The sequence below is a fragment of the Panthera uncia genome, unplaced genomic scaffold (assembly GCF_023721935.1).
Source record: "Panthera uncia isolate 11264 unplaced genomic scaffold, Puncia_PCG_1.0 HiC_scaffold_546, whole genome shotgun sequence".
In the NCBI taxonomy this organism is placed as follows: domain Eukaryota; kingdom Metazoa; phylum Chordata; class Mammalia; order Carnivora; family Felidae; genus Panthera; species Panthera uncia.
Window position 1 is genome coordinate 1,152 of NW_026059700.1, and position 26,819 is coordinate 27,970.

At 42.2% G+C, this 26,819-nt stretch overlaps 1 protein-coding gene across 1 annotated transcript; it reads left to right on the forward strand.

The window, feature by feature from the left end:
• The first annotated feature begins 394 nt into the window (after positions 1-394).
• Positions 395-24,532, forward strand: LOC125918205 (bifunctional 3'-phosphoadenosine 5'-phosphosulfate synthase 1). The gene is made up of 4 exons (XM_049624237.1): positions 395-983; positions 3,303-3,508; positions 7,391-7,526; positions 20,676-24,532. The coding sequence occupies exons 1-4, from the start codon at positions 878-880 to the stop codon at positions 20,957-20,959; spliced, it is 732 nt and encodes a 243-aa protein (XP_049480194.1). The 5' UTR covers positions 395-877; the 3' UTR covers positions 20,960-24,532.
• The last annotated feature ends 2,287 nt before the right edge of the window (positions 24,533-26,819 follow it).

Below are 26,819 nucleotides of genomic sequence, written 5' to 3' on the forward strand. Positions count from 1 at the left end.
ACACATACCATCTAGAATTGAATTCCAGTAGAGACAAATAGTGGCCACTGTCCAACGTTTAGAAATAATTGGTAAGAGGAAAACTTGAAAGTAAGTGAAACAATTTGGTCTGTGTATATAATTTTTCCTGTGACTTACAGGAGGGGAATACATTGGCCCACATACTTTGGGAATAAATGGTAAGCTACATTTTACTGCACCCAGTTGGCCAGGTGCTTTATCTTTTCTCATTTGAGAGCCACTGCTGCACACACGCACAGTTAAAAAATGAGCATATCCAGCTTCTGTTAATGGTATGTAGTCCATCAATTCCTTAACGTTCTGGTAGGATAGGTTAGAAATCTTAAAAGTCAAGACGTAACATAATCTTTATAAAATAAAGGGCGCCCTGTCATTGGTCAGGCACTTGTTCTGGTAAGTATTTTTATGTAAAGTTTGTTTTAGTTTAAGGCATTAGTTGTCACAGTATAACTTGCAGACTATCATTTAGCATTTTCTGGGAACCTATTAAAAATACAAATTCTTGGGCCCCACAGCAAAGCGATTGAAGTAGAATCTGTGGAGGTGGAACAATCTCTGTTTTAATAAAGGCCTTCCCAGGGTTTCTTCTAGCATATTAAAGTTTGAGAGCCACTAGTGTAGGAGATGCCATCCTTATTAGAAATGCTTTGAAGACTAATGTTATGCACATTTATTAGGAGAGATGCACATTTTCCTAGTGCCCTTAATCTTTATTAGATTTGTATAATCTATAATCATTCTTGAGGTGTTTCTTTCCATTGCTTTCCAAATTAAACTCTTAAAGGTTATTACTGCTTTTGTTCATAAGTATATGAAGTAGAGCATTTTCCTTTACTGTCTCATTTACTAGGTGGATATGCAGTGGGTACAGGTTCTGGCAGAAGGTTGGGCAACCCCCCTGAATGGCTTTATGAGAGAGAGGGAGTACTTGCAGTGCCTTCATTTTGATTGTCTTCTGGATGGTAAGAGCTTCTGCGTTCAATTGTACATTGAGTATGGAAGAGAAATTACACAGGGGCAGCAATTCATCACTGCCTCTAAAAAGTAGTGGTGATGTCTTTAATGGAGGTAGCATTTTAAGTGTTTTATTTATTTTTGAGAGCGAGCGCAAGTGGGGGAGGGGCAGAGAGAGAGGGAGACACAGAATCCAAAGCAGGCTCCAGGCTCTGAGCTGTCAGCACAGAGCCCATCCCGGGGCTCGAACCCACGAACCATGAGATCATGACCTGAGGTGAAGTCGGATGCTTAACCAACTGAGCCACCCAAGCGCCCTGGAAGATAGTATTTTAAGACCAAGTTATAGCGGTACTGAATGTTTGAAGTGAACTGTGAGATCTTTTTGTTTTGTTTTGTTTTCTGGATTGTGATTTATTGCAGAGGGAGATAATGCAGGTTTATATATGCAGGTTTCCCTGGGCATAAGGGCTGAAAATGGATTTAAGAAACAAATAGAATTTCCCTCTGCTGTATCCACCTGATCATCATGGAAAGCCTTTCTCTGAAAAAGTGCACATATATCCTGAATTTTGCTGTCCTGAAATCCATGCTTGCGTGTTTTTTTTTAAATTTTTTTTCAATGTTTATTTATTTTTGATAGACAGAGAGAGACAGAGTGTGAGTAGGGAAGGGGCAGAGAGAGAGAGGGAGACACAATTCAAAGCAGGCTCCAGGCTCTGAGCTGTCAGCACACAGCCCGACGTGGGGCTTGAACCCATGGACCGTTAGATCATGACCTGGGCTGAAGTCGGAAGCCCAACCGATGGAGCCACCTGGGTGCCCCTGCTTGCTTGAGTGTTCTAATAAGGAATCAGCAAGGCCAAGTTAAGGAGTCCTGAAATAGGGGCACCTGGCTGCCTCTCAGTTGGTGGAGCATGTAACTCTTAATCTCAGGGTTGTGAGTTTGAGCCCCAAGTTGGGTGTAGAGTTTCCTTAAAATAAAATCTTAAAAACAAAACAAAGAAGTCCTGAAATAGATGGTTAAAGTGATGGTTCTTCTTCTTCTTTTAAAGCACTAAAAAAAAAAAAAAAAAATTTGTCAAAGGCATTGATGTTTAATATATTTTACTGACAATTCAGCTACCCAGAACTTTGTATACTGTTGGTAAGATTAATTTGTTACATTAAATAAAATATTTTTAAATGTCACTAAGCCTATAAAATAGCCAGCACGTTTTTCTGTGTTACGACTTTTAACTAAGGAATGAAATTGATACCAGAAATTGTAACTCCTAGTCATTCTTCTCAAGAAACTTGTATCACAAAAATTTAAGTGTTAAATATTGCTTTTTGATTTTTCTTCTTTGGAACCAATGGCAGAATCTTTGTGGACTGCCTCCTTCGGAATGATTTAGCCTTGTGTTTGCTGCAAATCTACCTATTAATTTTCCCCTTTAAACTGTACCTAGTGGTGGTAACTTTAAATCAGCCAAGCAGTTATCACTGATTTTTGTTGACCTCTTTTGTCCAAGGAAGGCAAGCCATGATTTCCAAGAAAGTATGCTTTTATCTGGTATGTAAATAAGATCCACATATGAATTTGAGAGTGCATTTTATTTTTCTAACCTGGGCATGATGAGTAGGAAAAAAAAAAAAAAAAAAACTTTTAGAACTTGAAAGGTTGGAAACTGAGGATGTGCTTATTGTCTCACAGACAACATATTTGGATTGAAATAGACACACTTGCTTCCTTTGTTTCTTGGCCAGTAATCACTAATATTGGTCTAATTCTGATTAAAAACAAAGAAATCAAAAAACCTTTTGGGTGTTTTTGTCTTCCTCTCTCAAGGAAACCCAAGTATCCCCAGCAGACTCAAGTATACTTGCCACTCAAAGTATAGTTATCAGAACGGATTTACATTTTCCTAGAAAGGCCCTGAAAACATTTTTTTGTCTTATTCATGTATTGGAGGTGCTCAGTATATTTTGATGACACCAGGCTTAACCAGTTGACTCTTCCTTGTTAAACTGTTTCTTCTATGTCTGTGATTTTATACCACTTTTTTTCTTCCCAAAGACAGTTTCATGAATTGTTGTGGGAAGTGTGGGAAGTACATTGCTTCATGGTGTTGACACTCTTAATGTTTTGCTGGTTTTTTTTTTTTTTTTTTTTTTAACCTGTTTGCGGTGGGGGGGTTGTTCTCTCTCCTGATTTTCTGTGCCAGGTACTGTCACTGACCCATAAATCTTGTATTATTTGAAGAGCATCCCCTGAAGTGGAAGGTGGATATATGGCCTGTTGAGTAATCCAAGCTGTGTGCTTCATGTTCTCTTGTGTCCTGCAGGGGGTGTCATTAACTTGTCAGTACCTATAGTTCTGCCGGCTACTCATGAAGACAGAGAGAGGCTGGACGGCTGCACCGCATTTGCTCTGATGTATGAGGGCTGCCGTGTGGCTATTCTTCGCAACCCAGAGTTTTTTGAGCACAGGAAGGAGGAGCGCTGTGCCAGACAATGGGGAACAACGTGCAAGAACCATCCCTACATCAAGGTCCTGAGCAAACCTTGCTGCCTTGTATCTTGATTTGCCAATAGTGTTTGTGCTGCAGTGCGGGCATCACCCGTATGTTGACTCTTCTGTTGGAATTGTTCATATTTTGCGGAATGGGGGGGCGCCTGGATGGCTTAGTCAATTAAGCGTCTGATTCTTGATTTCGGCTCAGGTCACGATCTCACAGTTGTGAGATCAAATCCACGCTGGGCGTGGAGACTGCCTCAGATTCTCTCACCTTCTCCCTCTGCTCCTCCCCTGTTTGTGCATGCGGGTGCTCTCTCTCTCAAAAAAAGATTATTTTGCAGAAAGGACACTGGATCTTAGATTAGTGTGATGAACCATGATCTTGTCATTTTGATGCAGATAAATAATTGTTCAGTAAATCTTTTTTGCATCAGGCACTGAGCTTGGTGCCAGTTCTGGGGATATATGGCTGATGTACACAGCAGGCACGTTCTTTATAAGCTTGGAGCTTACTGGCTGGTGGTGGAGCAGACATCATGTGCTTACAGGTCGGCTCTGAAGACAGGGTGCTATGGGAGCCCGTGGCAGGGTGATTTTATCTAGTCTGGACTTCCAGTCGAACGTTGTTTCTGATATGAAAATAGTGAAATCCACTTAGTCTTTCCAGAGGGCCTCGTGTATTTTATGTATTATGTGTGAAATGTTATTGAAGTAAAATTCCTGTCAGTTGTTTGAAAGTACACTATGAGCTTTAAAAGAAATTAAGTGAAATTTTAGTAGCTTTATCTAGAAAGTTTTTTATGACGTCTGTTTAGATCCTGACAATGTCCTAAATCTCATCCCATGAAGGATAAGAAGTGATAAACTTTTTAAAATAGGGAGATATATTGTTTTAGAAAATAAGGAATTTGAACTAGTGATGGTGTCAGATGTTTCTTCAAAGTTAAAATTCTGCTGTTATTAAAAAAAATTTTTTTTTAATGTTTATTTGAGGGAGAGAGAGAGAGAGAGAGAGACAGTGCATGAACAGGGTTGGGGTGGGGGCAGAGAGAGAGAGAGAGAGAGACTCCAGGCTCTAAGTGAGGGAGGGGCAGAGAGAGAGGGAGACACAGAATCCGAAGCAGGCTCCAGGCTCTGAGCTGTCAGCACAGAGCCCAACCCGGGGCTCAAACTGAGGAGCTGTGAGATCATGACCTGAGCCGAAGTCAGAAGCTCAACCGACTGAGCCACTCAGGTACTCCATAATTCTACAGTTATTAATGGTTTACAAAACATGCTTATGTAAATTCTTCCAAACCGCATAGCAAACCTATAGGATGGGTGGCATTTCTATCCTACACAGGGAGAAATTGAGACCTACAGGGGATAGATGTCTTGACCAAAATTATAGAGCTAATAAGTGGAATGAGGGTCTGATTTGAATTAAAGACTTTGCGGGGGGCCTGGGTGGCTCAGTCGGTTAAGTGTCCAACTTCAGGTCGTGATCTCTTGGTTCATGAGTTCAAGCTCTGAATTAGGCTCTGTGCTGACAGCTCAGAGCCTGGAGCCTGCTTCAGATTCTGTGTCTCCCTCTCTTTTGCCCTTCCCCCACTCACGTTCTCTCTGTCTCTCTCTCTCTCCCTCCCCCTCTCTCTCTCCCTCCCCCTCTCTCTCTCTGTCAAAAATAAAAGTAAACATTAAAAATTAAAAAAAAAAAATGAATTAAGGACTTTGGGGCTTCAGAGCCATCTTCCATAATCTATAGCAGAGAGTAATTACTGATGTATATGCCACTTCTATTTAGAGTAATCTGCACAACTTGTTAGGATGCAACCTTGAGGAACCAGCAGGATTTCGATAAGGAACGGTGAGAAACACAATTCCAGTTTTAGGGATCAGGAGGAGCAAAGACTCCATGTGTTTGAGAAATGGCTGGTTATTAAGCGGGAGAGAGGACCTTGGGAAGAGAGAAGGCTTAGCATTCTACCCTGAGATGTTAAAATGTTCAGTCATCACATGGTTTACATATATTTATGCTTTATGCTTTTCAAACTGCTTTTCTGTCGTTTGGTCCTTACAATGATCCTTGGAGGTAGACCAGTTTTCTTTAACTTGAGGAGTCTTCTTTTGGGTTTGGCTTGCCCAGACCTGCAGAGGCACCAGTTAGGAGTCAGGATTAGAGTCTGTCGTGGGTCCTTTGTGCTGCTCTGCCTTGCTAGGAGTGGAGGTCACAGGCAGCCTGGGAGCATGAGACAGTCACAAACAAAGTGGCACTTTAAGAAGCTTGGCTTGGTGGTCTTGTGCAGGGTATCCCCATCCCACCACCACTTGCACTGGTACTGTCCGAGCTCTCCAGGTCTCCAGCCTACACCATCCGCTGTGCTCTGGCTGGAATCCCGCTTCCTTATGCCCACTGCCTTTCTGTTCTTGGAGCAGCCGGAGTGAGCCTTCAAAAATATAAATCTGAGCATAGCACTCTATCCTCTGAAACTCTCCAGGGGCTGCTTGTTGTAAATAGAATAAAACCCAAGTCCCGACGAGGTCCGGCCCTGACCTTCTAACTCATGGCCTGTCTGTTTGTCTGTCTGTCTGTCTCTCTCTCTCTCTCTCTCTCCCTCCCTCCCCCTCCCTCCCCCTCCCTCCCCCTCCCTCCCCCTACTCCTATCCCTGCTCTGACTTTCCTGGCCCTGGGCTGCTTCTCAAGGACAGATGCTCCAGGCTTTTGTTTCTGCTCCAGCACTTTTTACTTGTTCTTCCTCTGCCCGAAATACTTTACCTCCGTGGCTGGTTCCTTTTAGTCATCTCGGGTTCAGTGCCGCCCTCCTCAGAGAGACCTTTACTGACCCCTTGCTCTTACATGTCATTCACTCTGCTCCCTGGGCACTGTGTTCCATTGCCCCAGTTATTTTCTCTGTGACACTCGTCACTAGCCACTACCTGTCTGGTTTCTGTTCAGTGTCCCACTGGAACGTAAGGTCTCTTAGATCTTTCTCCCATTTTCTGCTGCATTTCCCGGTGCCCAGCAAAGGCCCTGGCATGTACCAGTTACTTGGTAAATACTTATCGAATGAAGGGTTTTATGGATGGGGAGGGACTTTATAGACCCCGTAGGAAGGGACTGCAGTGGTCTGGGTATATTATTAGTACCTAAGCTGAAGCCAGGGAGGGAAGGGTGAGTTTCAGCTGTGCTGTGGAAGTGGACAGGTCCCAGAGGTCACATCCCTACTCTCAGATGCAGGGAAGGAACATGAGTGAAGTTGTGAGAAATTAGAGGTGATGTGGAGATCCGAGGGTATGAATTTGCGTCCAGCTCCATCAGCATTGCTTTAAATAGTCAAAAGTTTAGGATTGGAGAACACAGAGGAGGGGTGGGCTCACTCAGGGTTACAAAGGTTTCTTTACAACAGCATACAACAACAATGAAGGCAATGTTTTGTTACGTAACAAGTCATAATTACTTTGATGTTGTTTGCCTTTCCTATGTAAATATCCTAGTTGTGTCACAAGACCTCTGAGAAATTATAAAATGTATTCTAATTTTTGTTTGTTTTGTTTTTTAATTTTATTTGAGAGAGTGAGTGAGCATGAGCGGGGAAGAGGGAGGGAGGGAGAGAGAGAGAGAGTGCGCGAGAATGAGAGAATCCCAAGAAGGGTCCATGCTCAGCATGGAGCCCGATGTGGGGCTTAGTCTCATAATGATGAGATCACGACCTGAGCTGAAATCAAGAGTCAGACGCTCAACTGACTGAGCCATCCAGGTGCCCCAAATACATTCTAATTTTAATGTGTCTCTAATCCCCGTTCAGTTGATAAGCCAAACATGTTTATCATTGGCCTTAAGATTAGTTTACAACTATATGTAGCTCATGTGAGGGAAATGTTCTTCCTTATTTTGATCTTGTTTTCTTTAAAAAAAATTTTTTTTCTTCCCATTAGATGGTTATGGAACAAGGAGATTGGCTGATTGGAGGAGATCTTCAAGTCTTGGACCGAATTCGCTGGAATGATGGTCTTGATCAGTATCGTTTCACTCCTACTGAGCTAAAGCAGAAGTTTAAAGATATGAATGCTGGTAAGACATGGATCTGATTATCTAACATGATACTTAGCCTGGAGTTTCTGCTTGATGGGAATGTTCTATTTTTTCCAACACTTACTGAAGTGTGGAAGAGAATGATGAGTAAATGTAGAATGGAATGTGTTGGGAGAGGTAGTTGATCTAATCCAACCTACGTAGTTCTGTTAGATTGGTGTAATTTGGAAGATGCTTTTGCCAATTACAGATTGACCTTTTATTTGTCTTATAAAACTCATATGCTAAAGCTGAGTACAGCTGTGGAAGAGAAATTGAGTAATTCACTCTTATCAATGTGCTTTATATATTGGAATATCTTATGAGTCTAACATATCACTGCATAAACAATATCATGTTTGCTGTTCATTCAACAAATGTTTATTGTGCACCTTCATACCAGGTGCCAAGTGCTGAGGATCCGTTAATAAATAAGACTGGAGCATATGGTGTATAAGAGAGAGGTGTAAAGGAGATAACAGGAAAAGTTGTTGAAGAGTAGGTTAATAATGGTTTCAGATTTCTGGATTAGGATGAAATGGACTAGTATGAGTAGACTCCATAGATGCTGCTCTTTATTATTATTATTTTTAATGTTTATTTTTGGGAGAGAAAGACCGAGTGCGAGTGGGAGGGGGCAGTGAGAGAGGGAGACACAGAATCCGAAGCAGGCTCCAGGCTCTGAGCTGTCAGCACAGGGCCTGATGTGGGGCTCGAACCTGTGAACCGCAAGATCATGACCTGAGCCAAAGTCGGACACTTAACCGACTGAGCCACCCAGGCGCCCCGTTGCTCTTTATGACCCTATCTTATCTGGGGCAGGGATTTTCTTATCTGACAGTTTGTGAATAGTAGGTCTTTCACACAGAGGTAGGTAAATGATGTGTTTATACTGGTGCACCCACACTCACAAATTCAAGCTTCCATGTCAGGGACCAGCATTCACTGTAGAGTTTGGGAGGCATTTTTAAGATCTGAAGATTCCTGCAATCATGCTACCAATGAATTCTCACCCACTACCGAAGTGGTTAAGCCCTAAGCATTGCTGCTGCCTTTTAAAATATTTTCTGTGTAGAAATGGAGTGGACACGGCTGAGAAAAGTCCGGTGAAAATGGTTGCTTTGTAAGGAACTAGCTGGTCACTGAGCCATATTTGTTAACCAGGAGCCTCCTTCTCAAGTGACTACAGAACCTGGGCAAGAGCACTCGTTTCATGAGTCGTATTTAGCTTCAGTGAGCTCCAGGTCCTGGTAGTCGTGCTGTTCCCTGCTTCACCACCCAGAAGTCATGTGGTTTTTGAGAAATTACTTTCCTCTCTAAGGCTCACTTCCCTCACTTGTAAAAATGAGGGCAGGTGATACCTAACACATAATATTTTATTTTAAAAAGTGAAATAAGTTGCTTACGGCACTGTAAAGGGTACATGGTAACAGGTTAATGTGTCATAATTTCTGAGTCTGAAGCTAGTCTTACCTATTTGTGTAAAGGTTAGAGAAAGAATATCTTTTTATTCTTTTTTTCTTAAATGTTTGTTTTTGAGAGAGATAGATAATGCGTGCATGCACAGGAGGGGGGCAGAGAGAGAGGGAGACAGAAGATCTGAAGTGGGCTCTGTACTGACCACAGAGAGCCCTATGCGGGGCTTGAACTCACGAACTGTGAGAATGACGACATGACCTGAGCCGAAGTCTGATGCTCAACTGACTGAGCCACCCAGGTGCCCCGAATATCTGTTTATTCTTAAACTCTACTGTACTTCACTGATATTTGAGATAAGAGTGCAAAATAAAGTGGAGAACTGGAGGCCACACACTGTTCAGAACTGTGCAGTTCCCACCCAGCCTGCCTCATTTGTTCAGTTTCTGCTTGGCCCATGTAGGGTATCTGAGCCTAGGGCCCCTGCCCCCACCCCTCCTTAACTTTACTCATCTCTGAATTTGAAGCATGACTGAAACTATGTGTGCAGATGTTTTTCTGGATGCTACACTTGGTGCCTGCCTGTACGATAATATATTTTCTTTTTTGCTAACATGCTTTGGGCCAGTCATAGGGGAATGTGTCGTGATTGCTGTAGGTCAGTGATGGCACCTCATTCTCTTTAGTCAGCAATTTAAGGGTCCTTGTGTAAGTCCGTTCTGGCATTGAAATGTAAGAGAGAGTCCAGATTTCTTATTCAAAGACTGAATGCGTGAATTATTTAAGACACTTCGAATTGGATCTTATTTCATATGCAGCCATAATCATCTGATGGTTTAAGACATATAGGCCTTTGCTTTTTTTCCTGGTAAATAAGAACATGTTTAATGGAAAGCGTGCTGAGACCACACCATATTTACTTTAATTTTTTGCCAAAATTTGAATTCATAACTGTAATTCATGTTAGTAAATTAATTGTTGGCACTGATGAGGGGTCTTATCAAGGAATTATTCATAATTGGAGTCTTTAATATTACATCTGTTTTATGCTCTTCTTTTCGAGCCAAACATTTTAGGTCATTTAGAGAATTTGTTGCATAATGAGTGATTGCAACTTTGTTTAAAGTAGCTGAGAGCCAATTATCCTTACATCAGACAACAAAGATTGTGGAGTATTATTTTGTTTACTTTTCCATTTTAGACTAAGACAAGCAACAGACCAGGAGTTTGTTTCGTAATTCTTGTTCCCTCTTTTAGGAGGCCATTAACAAGTCCTCTGGTGATGTGCCTGTATCTCCTACATAGTTCAAGGAGAGAAAACGCAATCTTTATTTTTTCTTCTACTTGGGGTTTGTTTTGCTACCTCTCCCTCTTTCTCCTTCCTGCATCTTAGAAGAAGAATTTTGATTACCTGATGGTGGGGTGTTGTCTTGTGCTCATTATTGTTATCACTTCTGCTTCTTTGAGACTGTTCTGTAGCTTGGAAGGATTGAGAAGTCTTTAATAACCACATCAGTGATTGCAAGGTGACACAGTCCCAGAGGGCAGGTTCTTTGAGTCACTGATGGTTGATCACTGTCTTGGAAAGGAAGAATGGATTTCACTTAACCTAAGTGAGAGCCAGTTAGTATTTATTACACACAGAATATTGTTCTCTTATTGGATTACCAATAAGAAAAAGTTGACATAACTCCTTCCAGGCTAGTATAGTATCACAGTGTTGAAGAAATCTGGGAAAGCTTTGTAGAGTTGTTGAACTACAAACTATATTTTAAATGAATGGATGGAGACGGCAGGTGGATATTTTACACAAAACTGGGAACAATACATGAGAAGGCTGAGGCAGAAGCAGATAGTGTGAAGGCACTAGACTTTCTGGACCATAAATGACAGCGAACTGGAGATACCATAATTCGATGTTGGGTGCAGGGAGCCTCTGTCAGTCAGGTCAAGGCACATTCAGATGAGGCTGTCAACATAATTTAACAAAGTGAGTATTTGAAGAAGGGTGGTCAGGGTTAAGGGAACCCAGGAGGAATCTTGAGGCCTTCAGTGATTAGCAGCTTGGTGTAGTGTTACCCCTCCTGAGGCCGCTGGAAGGAGACTGTGTTTCTGAAGCTGGGTGAAAGGAACTGAGCTGTGAGGAGGGGCTGTCACCAGAATCCCCTTACTCACCCCCCAGTTGTAGGGGGACGGAGGCCAGAATCACAATGCTGAGGCAGAATGGTGCTGGGACAGGAGCCCCCCACAAACTTTCTCTGTTCTCTGGTTGTCTGTTAATGTCTCCCACATCATGGAGGCAGGAGTACAGCCCCCATGGCCTGACACACAGATACACACACGGACACACAACAGACTAGGCAGGAAGGAGAATGGAGAACAAGTAGGACAGAGCCCAATTGGCAATACATTCAAATTTTTTTTTTTTTTTTTTTTTTTTTTACTATAATTTGAAAGCATTTCTAGGCTTGAGAATGGAAAACAATTTATTGCTGCCATACTTTGGGGTATAAGAGTATCACTTTGTGAAAAATGCTAACTAATATGTTCATGTTTACTCAAGTGCCCTGTCTTATTGATTCCTTTTCCCCCTTCTAAGCAGTTTAAGTGAAAGAAAGATCAGTAATTTATGATGGTCCAGAGGAAGGAAGAAAAACCAAACTCTTTCTTACTTGCAACTCTCTTCAAAAAAGCTCCCAAAAAAACAAACATTAAACACACAACCTTCCCTAATAACTCTAGAACTACTGTCCGTACTCTTGTTCAGCTGCTATATTGACTTAGGGAAAATCAGAAATGCCTATTATTAGAGCTTTGGGGTAAAGTGGCCGATAATAAAGCTCGAGTGGGACTGGGAGAGACTTATTAATTAGTGCTGCATGTAGGACAGTTTTACAGAGAAGAAGTTGAAAGGAGGGAAGCAGGAAGATGTTGTAATTCTGGGTTTAGTGGTTGGGATGCATACCAAGGCTCTGACTGTGGGCTGGGCAGCGAACACTGTTTGGAGATATCTGGGGGAAGAGTGACTGGGAGTCAAGAGCACTTCACGCTCCTCACCTCATCTGTTGCTCGGAACAGCCTTGCTGCCAGAACTGAAGTTGTCTGTGGGCACTGGGCTAAGAAGCCACAGAGCAGGGTCGGAGCCAGGTTCTTTGCGCCCAGTGGCATTTGCAACCCCGCGTCCTCCTACATGAATCCGGGGGTCAGTGCTCATGCTCTTCCTACCACCAGGAGGAGCTAGTGGTTGCCATTTCCTTTCCCTGTCTCAAGTCAGCACGTGCTGAGGAGAACCTTTTCCTGTGTTCCTCCCCTCCCACCTGCTGGAAGGAAAGGGATCAGACTGTACTTGTTTCCTAGTGTGTTGGCTCCTGGACTAGGGGGAAGGGGAGAGAACTTGCTTTACTGGGTTGTCCCTTTATGTAGACATCAAATAAGAAGGAATAGGTTTTGGGGGCCAGACCTGTGTTTGGCTTGAGTAATAGTGAAGGTGGAAGGATTGACAGGAGAGGGGACAGCAGTGAACATTATGTATTGAAATGCTTTCAGTAATAAGTCTCTATAACTGATGAATTGGATGGTCAGAATTAGAGATGCAGCTAACAGAAGCCATCTGTGTGCACACAGTAATTGAATCCAGGCGAAGGGGTGAGTTTCCCGAATGAGTATGCAAAGAAAGCACTTCATAGGACACAGCAATGAACCTATTGCTCTGAGAGGACTACAGGATGTCAGAAACAAGTGATCAGCCCGAAATGGCCACACAGAATATAAAACATACACATCTGATTACAACTTTGTAAAAAAAAAAAAAAAATGTATGTATAGAGAGAAAACTAGGGGATTGTGCAAAACAACCAAAAACAGCTACGTTAGGATAGTGCATTTGTAGGCAGTTTTCCCCCCCAAATGTCCTTAGTGTTTCATGGTTTTTACTTAAAAGGGTCAAGGGGAAGATGAAGTAGAAAAGGTTGGTGCCATGGTTGGCAGGCCCTGAGACTGTGAAGGCCGTGGGGTCGGTGTTTTTTGTCAGAAGCAGTGGAGAGGTTGGGACACTTTATTATTTATTTATTTATTAAAAAAATTTAATGTTTATTTTTGAGAGAGAGACAGACAGACCATGAGCAAGGGAGGGGCAGAGAGAGAGAGAGAGAGAGAGACACACACACACACACACACACACACACACACACACACACTCTGAAGCAGGCTCCAGGCTCTGAGATGTCAGCACAGAGCCTGACACGGGGCTCAAACTCATGAATGTGAGAGCATGACCTGAGCCGAACCCACTGAGCCACCTAGGCACCCCAGATCAGGACCCTTTAAAACAAGAAAGTGTCTATTGGATTTGGCAGGAGTTTCGTATTCACTAAGTAACAACGGGAAAGAATTGGTTAAGTAAATGAATCCAGTCCCATTCTTTTCTACCATCACTTGATCTTTCACACTGTCACCAGGCGTATCTTCTGAAGACAAAGATATAATCATGTCCTTTTGGAGTTGAAGGACCTATATTCCTTTTATCATACACTTCTCCTCTGATTAGTGAATGTTTGCTTCTCCTCCTCTGACTAGATTGTAAGCTCCTGGGCGTAGGACCAGTTTCATCATTGTTACCTCAGGAAGGCATCTCTAAAACAGAATTTCTGTCCTGTCCCCAAACTGGTTTCTTCCCTGCCTCTCGCTGCCCTGGCAGGTGCACAGAGTCTGGATGGGGGAGGGGGACCAGTTCGTAGGCGCGTCTGGTGAAGGGGCAGTGAAGGCTAATGTGTGCAGCTGTAATGGAGCAAGTGGAGCTGAGATCTGGGGACAGTGTGATCACTGATTGACTGCACGTGGTGTAGGAGGGCGGGAACAGAGCCTGCAGGGAGGTCGGCAGGAGTGGAGACTCAGGTGCCTGTGGAGTGCTAGGAGGCAGCCGGGGAGACCATCTGGAGCTCAGGGGAGAGTTGTAGTCAGAGGATGGAGATTCGGGAGCCACTGACATGGAGCGCTCGGTGACCTCAAGCATGGGGGGTGCGGGATGGGGAGAGGTCTGAGGGAAGGGGTTTGCCTGTCTTCACTGTTGCCACAGTGTGACTCCATTCCCCAGCGCGTAGGTTGTGTCTGTCAGACGAGCCTGTCAGAATCCTGGGGGAGGAATAAATGAAGGGTGAGGAAGAGTTGGTGGAAGTTTTATTTTACATGGAAGTGTGGGAACATGCTCCTCAGCAGCAGTCTTCTAATTCTGTGGTCTCTCTTCTTGCTGTACCTTCTCCGACGTCAATCCCGCACAGTCCTGTGGAGACCCCTTTTCTATAAAACATGACTGATTGAGTCACAGCCCCTGTTGAGTACGCTGCATCCTTCCTAACCTGGCATTCGAAATTCTACGTAATAATCTTACGCCAGGTTTTATATCCACCTTTGGCAAAGTGAATGCTTCTCTGTTCCCCAGACACGTCTCTGCTTTCCTCTCTTAACACTTTGGCTCACACCAGTCAGCTTGGTTGCGGTGCTCTGTAGACTTCTCAGCCACATTGCATTTGTCTATCGGAGGTCAGTCAACAGCAGTCTGCGGGCCAAATCTGGCCTGCTGCCAGTTTTTGTAAATAAAGTTTTATTGGAAAACAGCCATACTCACTGGTTATCCATCGTCTGTGGCTGTTTTTGCACCACTTTGGCAGGGTTGGCATAGTTACAGCAGAGTCCCCCATGGCCTGTGAAGCCTAAACGATTCACTCTGGCTTTTTACAGAAAAAGTTTGCTTTTATGCGTGGTGTCAGCAGCTTCACAGTGTACTTTCTAGAAGTCAAGATTATCGAATTCCTGGTCTTTTTCCAGGAACATGGAGACAGAGGTCTAGAAAGAGATGGAAATCAGAAGTATAAATATTAAATTTTAGTCATCTTGTAGATCATCTCCCATTTTCAAACACAGTTAAAACAGTCTTAAACTAAGCCATAAAGAATTACAAGTAGAAAGGCAAATATTTGACACTCATTGTGTGTGACAGTTAGGAAAATCATTGTCCTTTAGAAAATGAGGATGAGGATGTGAGGCAATAATGACAGTTGCTATAAGTATTAGTGGCCCCAGGTCCATAGTGGCTCATAATTTTTTTTCCATCCTTGATGGAAAATTGATGGAGGAAAATTTAATAGTGATGCATGGGGTTGTGTTAGTTGGGACAATATCCTGGGGTGTCAGCTTCCAATGGATCAGGTATTCCTATTATATTGTTTATCCAGGTAAGTTCTCTTGTGGACAAACCAGATGTTGGTAAGGATGAAAATACAGCCTGCAACTAACAGCTCAAACCATTTGTGTAATTCATTGATAAATAGTTAGAAGAGATTGACTAGAAGTTTAGGAGAGACCTGGTAATATTGGCAAGAAAAAATGGGCAGTCAGATCAAATGGTCGGTCATTGGATTTCTGAGGAGCAGATAGTAAGGAAATAATTCTACCTGGAAGAAATGTTGGCAGTAAAGTCCTTCATATGCTGCTGACGCATTTTTACTGAGTCATCTGTCTTAACTTTATCTATTAAATGTTCAGTGTGGAGCTAGATTAATTCTTTTTGGAAAGAAAGCCTGCATAGATAATAAATTATAAGGATCTGTGAAATATGTGTCTTTGAGACCGTTTATTCTATATGTTTCCTTTTGCACATCCTGTCGTATAAATAATCCTGCCAAATGGTGATTTTACAAAATCAGATTTGATCTGATTGAAGTCTAGGCATGTAGTGGTCATACCTGAGACATATCACCCAGGGGCCCTATTCAAAGATAGATGCCTGTTCCTGATTAAGGAGGACAGAAGCTAATGAGCACAGTGCTAACACACCCTCATCTTGCAAACACCATCTGACAGTGTGAGTTTATGTTGTTGTGGACCTTGAGCCACCAGTAGAACAGTGGGTTTAGTTTCTTGCCATGAATATTTATTTATTTATTTATTTAAATTTTTTAATTAAAAGGTTTTTTTTTAATTAAAAACATTTTTTTAAATGTTTATTCATTTTTTGAGAGACAGAGACCGTGTGAACGGGGGAGGGGCAGAGAGACACAGGGAGACACAGAATCCGAAGCAGGCTCCAGGCTCTGAACTGACAGCACAAAGTCTGACGCAGGACTCGAACTCACAAACCATGAGATCATGACCTGAGCTGAAATCAGACACTTAACCGATTGAGCCACCCAGGTGCCCCCAAAGTTTTTTTTTTTTTTTTTTTTTAATGTTTATTTATATTAGAGAGAGAGAGCAAGTGCAAGCAGGGGAGGGGCAAAGAGAGACGGAGACAGAATCTGAAGCAGGCTTCAGGCTCTGAGCTGTCAGCACAGAGCCTGACGTGGGACTCGAACTCATGCTGTGAGATCACGACCTGAGCTGAAGTTGGACGCTCAACCGACTGAGCCACTCAGGCACCCCAAATTTGAAATTTTTTTTTAAAGTTCATTTATTTTGAGAGACAAAGAGTGTGTGTGTGTGCAGGTGGGGGAGGGGCAGAGAGAATCCCAAGCAGGCTCTGGGGCTATGCACTGCGCCCAGAGTGGGGCTTGATCTCACAAACTGTGAGATCATGACCTGAGCCGAAATCCAGAGTCAGATGTTTAGGGTGCCTGGGTGGCTTAGTCAGTTAAGCATCTTACTCTTGGTTTTGGCTCAGGTCATGGTCTCACAGTTTCGTGAGTATGAGCCCCAGGTCAGGACCTGCTTGGGATTCGCTCTCTCTGCCTCTCTCTGCTCCTCCCCTACTTGCGTTGTATCTGTCTCTCTCAAAATAAATAAAATGCCCCCCCCCCCCAAAAGAGTCTAGTGTTTAACTGATGGAGCCACCCAGTGCCCCTCCTTGTAGTCACTTTTTTTAATAGTTTGTTTGAATCGGAATGTAAATAAGGTCCACACATTGTATTTGCTTCATATGTCTCTTGTCATAATTTTTTACGTTTTTTAACTTTTTGTTTTGAAATAATTTTAGATGTATAGAAAAATTACAAAAATAGTATCAGGAATTCCTGTACATTCAGCCAGAATCCACAGCTACTAACATTATACTTTATTTGCTTTGTTGTTCTCACTTTCCCTGAAAGTTGTAGACATGAGGGGATGCCTCATTACCCCTTAGTATGTCTACATGCCTTTCCTAAAAATTCCAATCTCCTGCCTAACCATAGCATGCTTGTCAAAGTCTGGCAAAGAATATTGATGTAACACTGTCAAGCCCATATACTCTGTTCAAATGCTGCCATTGTCTTAAGAAGGTCCTTTAGAGCAAAACCAACAACAGCAATCATGTTTTTTCTTTGCCACCTTTCCTTTCTGGTTCAGGACTCAGTCATGTCTCTTTAGTCTACTTCAGTCTGGAATTGTGTCTTTTATGACCTTGACATTTTTTAAGAGTACCTATCATTTATTTTGTGGAATGTCTGTCGTTTGGATTTATCTGCTGTTTCCTCACAATTAGATTCAGGTTATACAATTTTGTCAGAGATCCTACTGGAAGCATTTGTGAGTTCTCAGTGCATCATATTTGGTGGCTCACAATTTTGATTGGTCCTAAACTTTTTTTTTTAAGATTAACTTTAAAAAAAAATTTACATTTCTCTCTTGTTTAAGATTGTTTGCCAGGTTTTCCTGCTGTAAAGTTAACAAATTTTGTACTTACTAAGAAGTATTTTTGGAGAGAGATTTTGAAACTATAAATATCCTATTATCAAACTTTTACCCACTAGTTTTAAGGGAAGCAAAAATAATATAAAAGCATGGAGGGGCATAAAACATTAAGAGACTCTTAAATACAGAGAATAAACAGAGGGTTGCTGGAGGGGTTGTGGGGGGGGGGGAGGATGGGCTAAATGGGTAAGGGGCTTAAGGAATCTACTCTTGAAATCATTGTTGCACCATGTGCTAACTAATTTGGATGTAAATTATAAAAAATAAATAAATTATAGAAAGTAACAAAACAAACAAAAACCAGATACTGCCAAACGAGTTTTCTAATTGTTATTCTTCCTACATTTGTTTGTTGACCTTCTGCCATAAGGTAGAGTATTCCATTCTCTCCCATTGGTTTATTCATTTATTTTATTCTTAACTTTTTTTTAATGTTTATTTATTGTTGAGAGAGGGAGGATGAGCGGGGGAGCGGTAGAAAGAGAGGGAGACACAGAATCTGAAGCAGGCTCCAGGCTCTAAGTTGTCAGCACAGAGCCTGATGCAGGGCTCGAACTCACAGACTGTGAGATCATGACCTGAGCCGAAGTCGGATGCTTAACTGACTGAGCCACCCGGTGCCCCTTGTTTATTTTATTCTTTATGGACTCACATATTCCTGTTTTACTCAGTAGGTTACAATTCATTACTATCATTAGCATTATTATTTACGTTGGTGTTTAACTTGTCCTGGGTTGGCCATTGGGGTTAGTCATTGGGTCATAACTGGTTGCTCTACCCACTCATTTTCTGAGCACTTCCTTTCTTTATGACACACAAGATGTTCCAGCTCATGTTGTACTTGCCTTGCCCTAGCCCTAGAATCAGCCATTTTGCCAGTGGTATTTAGAATAGAAAATTTGTGCTTTTGTTTTGCTCATTGTCCTTGGGTAGTGGTTGCTTGCAGGACCTTTCAGTGGACAGAACTAAGAGGTGTGTATATGTATATGCACACACACAACCCCACACATTTATAGGTGAAGACCATGAGCTCATGCCGATACTTTCAGTCCTAATTCAGTACCACATAGTCTATTCTAGCCTTTCTCCTTTCCGTATTTATGCCTTCCATCTCCGACAGTTTTTTGTTTTAATGTTTTTAATTTAATAGTCGGGGAGGGGCAGAGAGAGGGAGGGAGACAGAGGTTCCGAAGCAGGTTCTGGGCTGACAGCAGCGAGTCTGATGCAGGCTTGAACCCACAAACCGTGAGATCATGATCTGAGCCAAAGTCATACTCTCAACCAACTGAGCCACCCAGGCGCCACCATCTCCTACAGTTGAGAATCCTGGCTCCCATTATCCTTACTGTATTTATGTATTTGCTCTCCCTTGCTGTATGTAAGCAGTGTCCCAAACAGGTGGTCTCCTGGGCCGTGGTGCTGCAGGCTTGTGCTGGCCCAGAGTCCTCCCCACTCCCTGAGGTGTGAGTCTGGAGTCTCCCCCCAACTCCCTATCAGTGCAGTGACTCCCATTGGCCCAGGAGGAGGATTCACTGATGCTTACTAAGTGTGTTTGTTGAGATCAGGCTGTTTATAAAGAATGGGCAGCATAAAGTGAAGGGAAGAGAGGAGAGAGGTGAGTGACCAGACTTAGGCCAGAATCAGAGTGGGTAAGGTCAGGCAGTAAGTAATCTCCTAAGTGGGGAAATATATACATTCTTCATTTGTCCTTTTATGAAGGACTAGAGTATATGCAATAGAGTCAGGAGGTAAAATTGCTTCTTGCTCCCAGAGTAGGAGGAATTCTGGAGTTTTACTTAATGGTCAAAGGGATGTTTGGGGATCTTTTTATATCCATATATAAAACAAAATTTGAAGTGAATTCAGGATAGAAAAACTTTCAGGTGTGTACCCTCTTCCCATCTCCTTAAGGCAGAATAGTTTTAAATGCTCATATATTTGTATCAAGACTTCCTTATTCTTTGTACCTTGTATCAGCTATTTCATGGGTGAAAACCAGCCTTGTTCATGTATAAAAGGTAACCTAACAACTTCAAAGCATAACAATAATGCTGTAAATCTTGGAATATCACAGGATGTGTGCACACACACCCCCCCCCCCCACCCGCGCTCAAAAAAACCCAAACTGCTGGTCAAGTAAGGTGCCACAAATTTCCTCCTGTGGCCTTTTGTCATCATGATAGAAGACAGAATTCAGAACAGATTGGGGAAGACATTGTATGATTTGGCTTACAGTTGTTAGAAGAGGGGAAGATACTCTTCTGAGTCAGGCTTGGACCAACATGGCTTGATGCTCTACCACATGTTGTGAGGGCAGTAAAACACAGCTCTTCTAACTGGGTTCACCACTCTGTTCTGTGAAATTTCTCTATGACTCCAAAGAACCATGCTTTCTAAGAACATAGCCTGTTAGCAAGCTCCATGTGGGAGTAAAGCCAGGGTTGTAAGCAGAATTAGTCTAGGAGTTTTCATTGCTTGGGTAATAGCAATGGCTTTTGTGAGGGATAGTGTTGTTGCTAAAAACTGTAATACAAAATCTAGATCTGGCATCACAAAACAACATAGGGTTCTAGTCAAGCAAAGTTAATCAGTGTATATGAGCACATTTGGGTAGTAAGTAACTTCTTTAAACTATAAATTTTTCTACCTTCCTGTCTCCTTTTAATAATGCAGTGTCTTAGGTACTATGGAGGGATTGACCTGGTGGGTAATTAAGGCACAGGCCAAGAAATTATATCCATTGTGAGCAGCTGAACCAGGATGTTGGGACCAGAAAGTCTGGTGATTATTCTCGTTCCCCATGAATGCAGAAAGCAATTTTTGTAAATCCATGACCATTCTATTACACATCCTCAGGCATGTAAAATTTGTAAAGTAAAAACATAGCAGAAGTAGAGGTCAAGTTGCCTTGGAGTAAAAGGTCAAAGCAGTATATGTTTTTCACCAGTCTCTGATTGTGGGCATGTATGTTTGTTTAATCCTAAGCATCAAGCTTTAGGAAGAATTGCTTATCCTTTGGAAGGTAATCTGTTAGAAAAGTACTATTCTTGACTCTGGAAATTCTCTTTTCAGATGCTGTCTTTGCATTTCAATTACGCAACCCAGTGCACAATGGACATGCTCTGTTAATGCAGGATACCCATAAACAACTTCTAGAGAGGGGCTATCGGCGCCCTGTCCTTCTCCTTCACCCTCTTGGGGGTTGGACCAAGGATGATGATGTCCCTTTGATGTGGCGTATGAAGCAGCATGCTGCAGTACTGGAAGAAGGAGTCCTGAATCCAGAAACAACAGTGGTGGCCATCTTCCCATCTCCCATGATGTACGCTGGGCCAACTGAGGTAGACTGCTTTTAAGATTTGAACTGCAGCACAGTTGAAATCACATTTACTAATACAGCTAGAGTGGATATTTCTCTGATCTGTTGGTCTGCTCCAGTCATTGCCTGGAGTACTCTCATGCTCTGTTGGGAATGTTCTTTAGAGGTGGCCCCAGAAAAGCAGCCTTTTTGTGAACAAGAAGACAGAGACTTCTCTTGCTCTTATTGTGGCTTTTGGTCCCAGTTTTGTGAAGGAGGGAACATTCCCTGCAGACAGATGGCTCAGTGAGCTTGGGAAGGTGTGACAGAGGTACCCCTTAAAACTGTTGGCTAGGTTACAGACTGAGCTCTGATAATACCCATCTTAGTTCTTTAACAAAGTACTGTCATTCTTCCCTGGAAACAGATTTGGCCTGATTTTTGTAGCTTCTAAATTTTGGAAGGGCCACAGGTATTTTAGTGGGAAGGTAAGCATGGTACCTTTTAAAAAATTCTCAGAAAACATTCTTCATCTGTTTATAAAAGACTGGAGCAGAATAGAGTCAGGAAGTAAATTACTTTTTTTAAAAAAAAATTATTTTAAGTTAATTTATTTATTTTGAGAGAGAGAGAATGAGCCAGGGAGGGTCAGAGAGAGAGGGAGAGACAGAATCCAAACCAGGCTCTGCACTGACAGCGCAGAGCCTGATGCAGGGCTCGAACTCCTAAACTGTGAGATCATGACCTGAGCCGAAGCAAGAGTCAGACACTTAACTGACTGAGCTATCCAGGTGCCCCAAAATTACTTCTGGATATTGGGTGGGAGGAGGGTTCTGGAGTTCTCTTCAGTGGGCAAAAAGAATGTTTTGAGATCTTTTTATGAGCATACATATAGAAGAGTACTTAATCAGGTTTTTGCTTCAAGGCAGAATAGGCATTCAAAAAAAATTTTGTTGAATGGATGAAAAAATCAATGAATGACCTAAGAAACAGTATGTGGCAAATTCCTAGCCAGCTTCTTGTTGAATTTTCAAGATGAAGTGCACATTATTGTTGCACTGTTTTTCAGCCCTTGAAAGGAGATCAATTTATTTATATTTACTTGGGAGGCAAACCCTTTTAAAAAAGATCTAAATAATTTGTGTATATTCTGTGATGTCTTCCTCCAAAAACGTTTAGGAAATCCAAGCGTGTTTGGCTGTTTAGGCTCAAGCCTAAAAATTTTCATTGGAACTTAGTTGCGGGGTTGTACATTCTTACTCTTTATCCAAGAAAAACTGACAAAGATAAAACAATCATAACAAAAAAGCTGAAAGATTAAAATGTATTTGACTCTCTTCTTAGATCCAATGTAAATAATGCATTGGAACTTCAGTAGATAAAACTCCTCATATTCTTCTCTCTTTGTTGGTATCAAACGTTCATGAAAATGGAGCAGTGATCACCCTTTAAGTTTCCTAGAGACTACTGCGACCTTTAGTTCTTATATCTCAAAGAGTGACTAAATTGTTTTTGAGAAAAAGTAACGAATTTTGTTCCAGTAGTTCCACACCCTTTCCTTTGGTGCTGTCTTCATCATCATGTTAAAGGAATCATTTGGTCTGAAATTCTGCGGAGTTTGGATGAGTGGTTTTGAAAATGGGAGTGACCCAAGCGACCAGCATCAGGAATAGGCTACCTAGGAAAGGGAAGGGCTTTACCATCCCAATCCAGGATATATTTTGTCCTCTTTGTGTTTCGTTTCTTTGTCCTTATGTAAAAGGGGAAGAGAGATGACATTTTAAATAAACCAAAAATTGCTTTTAAAAAGGGGAGGCTGAGAGGATAAGTAGTAAAAACAGCCAGCTATGGTAAAAACAGATTATGCTTTCTTGAGAGAACACAATAGAGGATGGAAGCATGCTGTTTTGTCTACATAGGAAAGGTTTTTACATCTTCTGATTTCAGAACCTGGGCTGTTTCTTATGGAAGATTCAAAGGTGAAGGTATGTAAAGGTACATTTGGGGTGCAAGCTAGCATTTTGGCTTACCTAAGGGTTGAGTTTTTGGCAAGCATAGCTGACTTGTTGGTGAGCTGGCTGCAGCAGGCCCTTCCTTGGCCTCAGATTTGACTCCTGTGGCTACCCGTCGGGGCATTGTCTGGTGAAGACACTACAAGCCTGCTGCCGGGGGATCCAGGCATGGTTGTGGTTTGCCACTGGTTGGTTTGTAATCTCAGGTTAGGCTTCTTTGGACTTCTCTGGGTTACACTTAAACGCACAATAAATGATTATTTAACTGGTGCACAGGGAGGTCGGACTAAATGTTCTTTAAAGGGTCTGTTCCAGGTCGTTTTCTAGTTTGTCTTATTTTATTTGAACCTCATATTTAAGTGTAGCATACGTAGGAAGCAGCGCACGTTTTACAGATGTATGGTTCAATGAATTTCTCCCATTTGAACAGTTATACGGCCAGCATCCAGACTTTAAAAAACAAAGACTATTAATCTGCACCCTAGATGCTGTCCTTCCTGTCCTTCTGTTCCCTCCCTGTTTTCCCCCAGGTGGTCATTGCTATCCTCACTTCTTACATCGTGGGTCCAATTTGCTTGTGCCAAAGTGTGGATACCCTGGGAAGCAGACTCTGAGAGCAAGGTTAGAGTTCAGGAAATTTATTAGGGAGAGCCCTTGGGATCAACGCTCATGGAAGAGGAGAGAGAGGAAGGGAGTGGGGTTGGGTAGAGGGAAAAGTTGAGCTGTGATTCAGTCTTAGCGGAAGCCTGATTTGACCCTATGGAGTCATGGAAAGGCCCTCAGAGATGTTCCATGTTGCAGAAGAAATAGTCACTGACGCCCCTGTGTTGACCAGTGATTGGCTGCCCAGGGAAGGGGCATGCCCTTGGCCACTGTTGCTCTTTTCTGCAGAGGCAGTTTCTGAAGAAGGCTGACAGCTGCTGGGTGTGTGTTGGCCCCTCTCCCAGAAGCTAGGAAAGAGTCCTCTTTTCCTGGGGGGACCCAAGTGTTGCATCACAACATCCAGTCCAGCCTTTTTATAACTGAAATCATACAGTATATACTTTTTTTGTGTCTGGTTTCTTTCATTTTACATTGTGTTTCTGAAACTCACATCGTGTGTGGTTATTCTTAGTACAGTCACTAAGTACTACCGTACTTGTGTGTGACTACACCCAATTCTGTTGGTGGGCATTTGGGCAGTCACCAGTGCTTTGCTATTAAGAATAATGCTGGAAAAAAAATTGGGTGTTGTATGGAAACCAATTTGACAATAAATTTCATAAAAAAAAAAAAAAGAATAATCCTGGAGGTGGCTCAGTTGATTAAGCATCCAACTCTTGATTTTGGCTTAGGTCATGATCTCACAGATTGTGAGTTCAAGCCCTGATGGTGTGGAGCCTGCTTGAGAATCTCTGTCCTCCTCTCTTTCTGCCCCTCCCCCTGGCTCTCTCTCAAAAATAAACAAACATAAAAAAAAATAGTGCTAGTATGAGGATTTTAAGTGCATGTCTTTTCATGGACATTTGTGTTGGTATATTCCTAGGGCTAGCATTGGTGGGTCATAGGGTATGCATTTGTTCAGCTTCAGCACATGCTGTGCATCAGTTTTCCCTTGTGGTTGTACCATTCTACTCTCCCAAGTGAGAAAATAAGTTATGTCCTCACTATACGTGATTATCTCTTCTCTTCCATTTTAGCCTGTTTGTTCCTTTAGCCTATTTAGCCTCACATTTTATAATACTTTACTACTTCTTAGCCAACCTCAAAAATGTTTTTATTGAGCCAGTTTTACTGGAGAGGAAATGGAGAAGTGGGAAATGAGTTGTATTTATATACAATGATTGAGAAATGGAATATAATAATAGCTCATTTTCACTGAGTTTTTACTGTATTTGCCTGGCAACATTTCAGGGATTTTATGTGTAGTAGCTAACTTATTCTTTCTAGTAACACTAAGAGGGCAGGTATGATTATTCTCAGTTTACAGATGAGGAAACTGAGGTAGAGCTGTTAATAAACTTTTCTAGATCACAGAGTAGTCTATAGATAGTCTGGGTCCAGGGCCATGTACTATAACTTCCACAAATTTTTTTTTTTTAATTTTGTGGTATATTGTTAAAATATATATTTTTAAATATTTACTTTGAGAAAGAAAGAGAGGAAATCCCAAGCAGGCTCCGTGGAGGGCTCGAGCTCATGAACCATGAGATTATGACTTGAGCTGAAACCAAGAATCGGATGCTTAACTGACTAAGCCACCTAGGCACCCCAAAATATGTTTTGAAATAAGTGGCCACATATGTTTTGAAAAAGAGTTTGGAAATAAATTCTTAAATCATCGTATAAGAGTCCCAAAACAGTGAGGTCAGATGGCCCTGTCTGGTGTTCACTGGAAGAGGAACTTGTACACATTGGCTTTCAAACTTATTTTTTGTTCATCACAGCCTAGAATTGTGGGTTGTGAGATATTTTTGTCCATCTGTATTCTTGCTCTTTGTATTCTTATGATACCTGCCTCATGGTATTAGTAATATCTGCCTATCTTTTTGTTGTTGTTGTTGTTGTTGTTGTTGTTAGGAGTGGATAGGATGATGTAAATCATTTAATACATTGCCTGGTTGGTGACAGCACATGATAATAATATCAACCGTCTTTACTAAAAACAATAACAAACTGCTTTGCTGCAAGTTCTCAACACCCCTAGGATTCTGTCCCCACATCATGGGAACTGCCTATACCTCAGGGCACTTGTCAATCTGTGTGAAGTCCTAGAATTTCAGCTTTGGAGGGGTGACCTCCTCTGGAACGGACTTCATGTCCTTTGGTTTGGAATGTCCTTTGGTGTTTGAGATAATATATAAATAACATGAAAATAAATAATAAAAAGACAATGAAAATAACCACTTTTTGAGTGCCTGGGTGTGTGTCTGTCACACTGAATAGATTCTTTGCCTACATTGTATAACCTCATCCCCACAACAACTCAATGAGACTGCTTTGTTCTCATTTTACAGATGAGGTTACTGAAGCTCAGAGAGGCCAAGTAGCAATGGTGGTCCATCAGAGAACATCAAGAGTGGGACAGTAAAGTGGTAAAAGCAGATTTTATTCAGGAACTATTGCGATAGGGAAAAGAGTCCAGTATAAAACTATGCTCACTTCTGAATACTGCTAAAGTGGGGATTGACAGCCAAAGGGCAGAGTGGGTGGTAGTGGGGAAAGGGTGGGGAGGTGGTTGGAGGGGGCTGGTCAGTGGATAGAAAATTACCAAGAGGAAACATCAGAAGTTATGAGCAAGGGATGATTTCAGTTAAGCAGACGTCGCAGGATTCTTGCTGAAAGTAGGCCACCTGATCCAGTATCACTTGGTTGGGGGGTGCAGGTGAGGAAGAAGAATTTGATCACATGTCGAGGATGGAGAGTTTTGGCTAACCTGACTTGGCAAGAATTTTGCTAAAGCTGGGTCACACGAGCTGTACATGGAAGGACACTGAGGGCTTAGAGGAGCCTCTCTGGAGTTAGGTCAAAAAGCGAGTCAGATCTTTCACCAGCATGACTGCAGAGTGGTGCTGAAACTGTGGCCTGATTCCATGGCCTGCTGTTCTCTTCTCCAGAGCTCCTTGCTGCCCGGAAGTCCCTAAGGGGCCTGTGCTTTGCCAGTGGGTGGGAGGGCAAAGAAGTCAGGTGCCTGCACAGAGCTCTCACGTTTTCTAGAAGAGTATAAAAGCACCTTAAAGTTGTATCTGCCTTGTAGATCTCTATCTGGAGTATTAGTTATAAGCTTAGGGGTGTGGCTCTTGTCAGGAAGCACTGATCTGGTACCTGAGCAAGGGGCAGTTTTTAACTTCTGAACTTTTAAAGAACAAACTAGAAGTTCTAGTAAACACCTTTGTATTTTAAACCCCTTAAATATTTTACTGTTTA

Excerpts from the sequence above, each read along its gene's own strand:
- LOC125918205 (XM_049624237.1), top strand. The coding sequence starts at position 878 with ATGCAGTGGGTACAGGTTCTGGCAGAAGGTTGGGCAACCCCCCTGAAT. Across the intron at positions 984-3,302 it reads TTTTGATTGTCTTCTGGATG|GGGGTGTCATTAACTTGTCA; the intron begins GTAAGAGCTTCT and ends TGTGTCCTGCAG. Across the intron at positions 3,509-7,390 it reads AGAACCATCCCTACATCAAG|ATGGTTATGGAACAAGGAGA; the intron begins GTCCTGAGCAAA and ends TCTTCCCATTAG.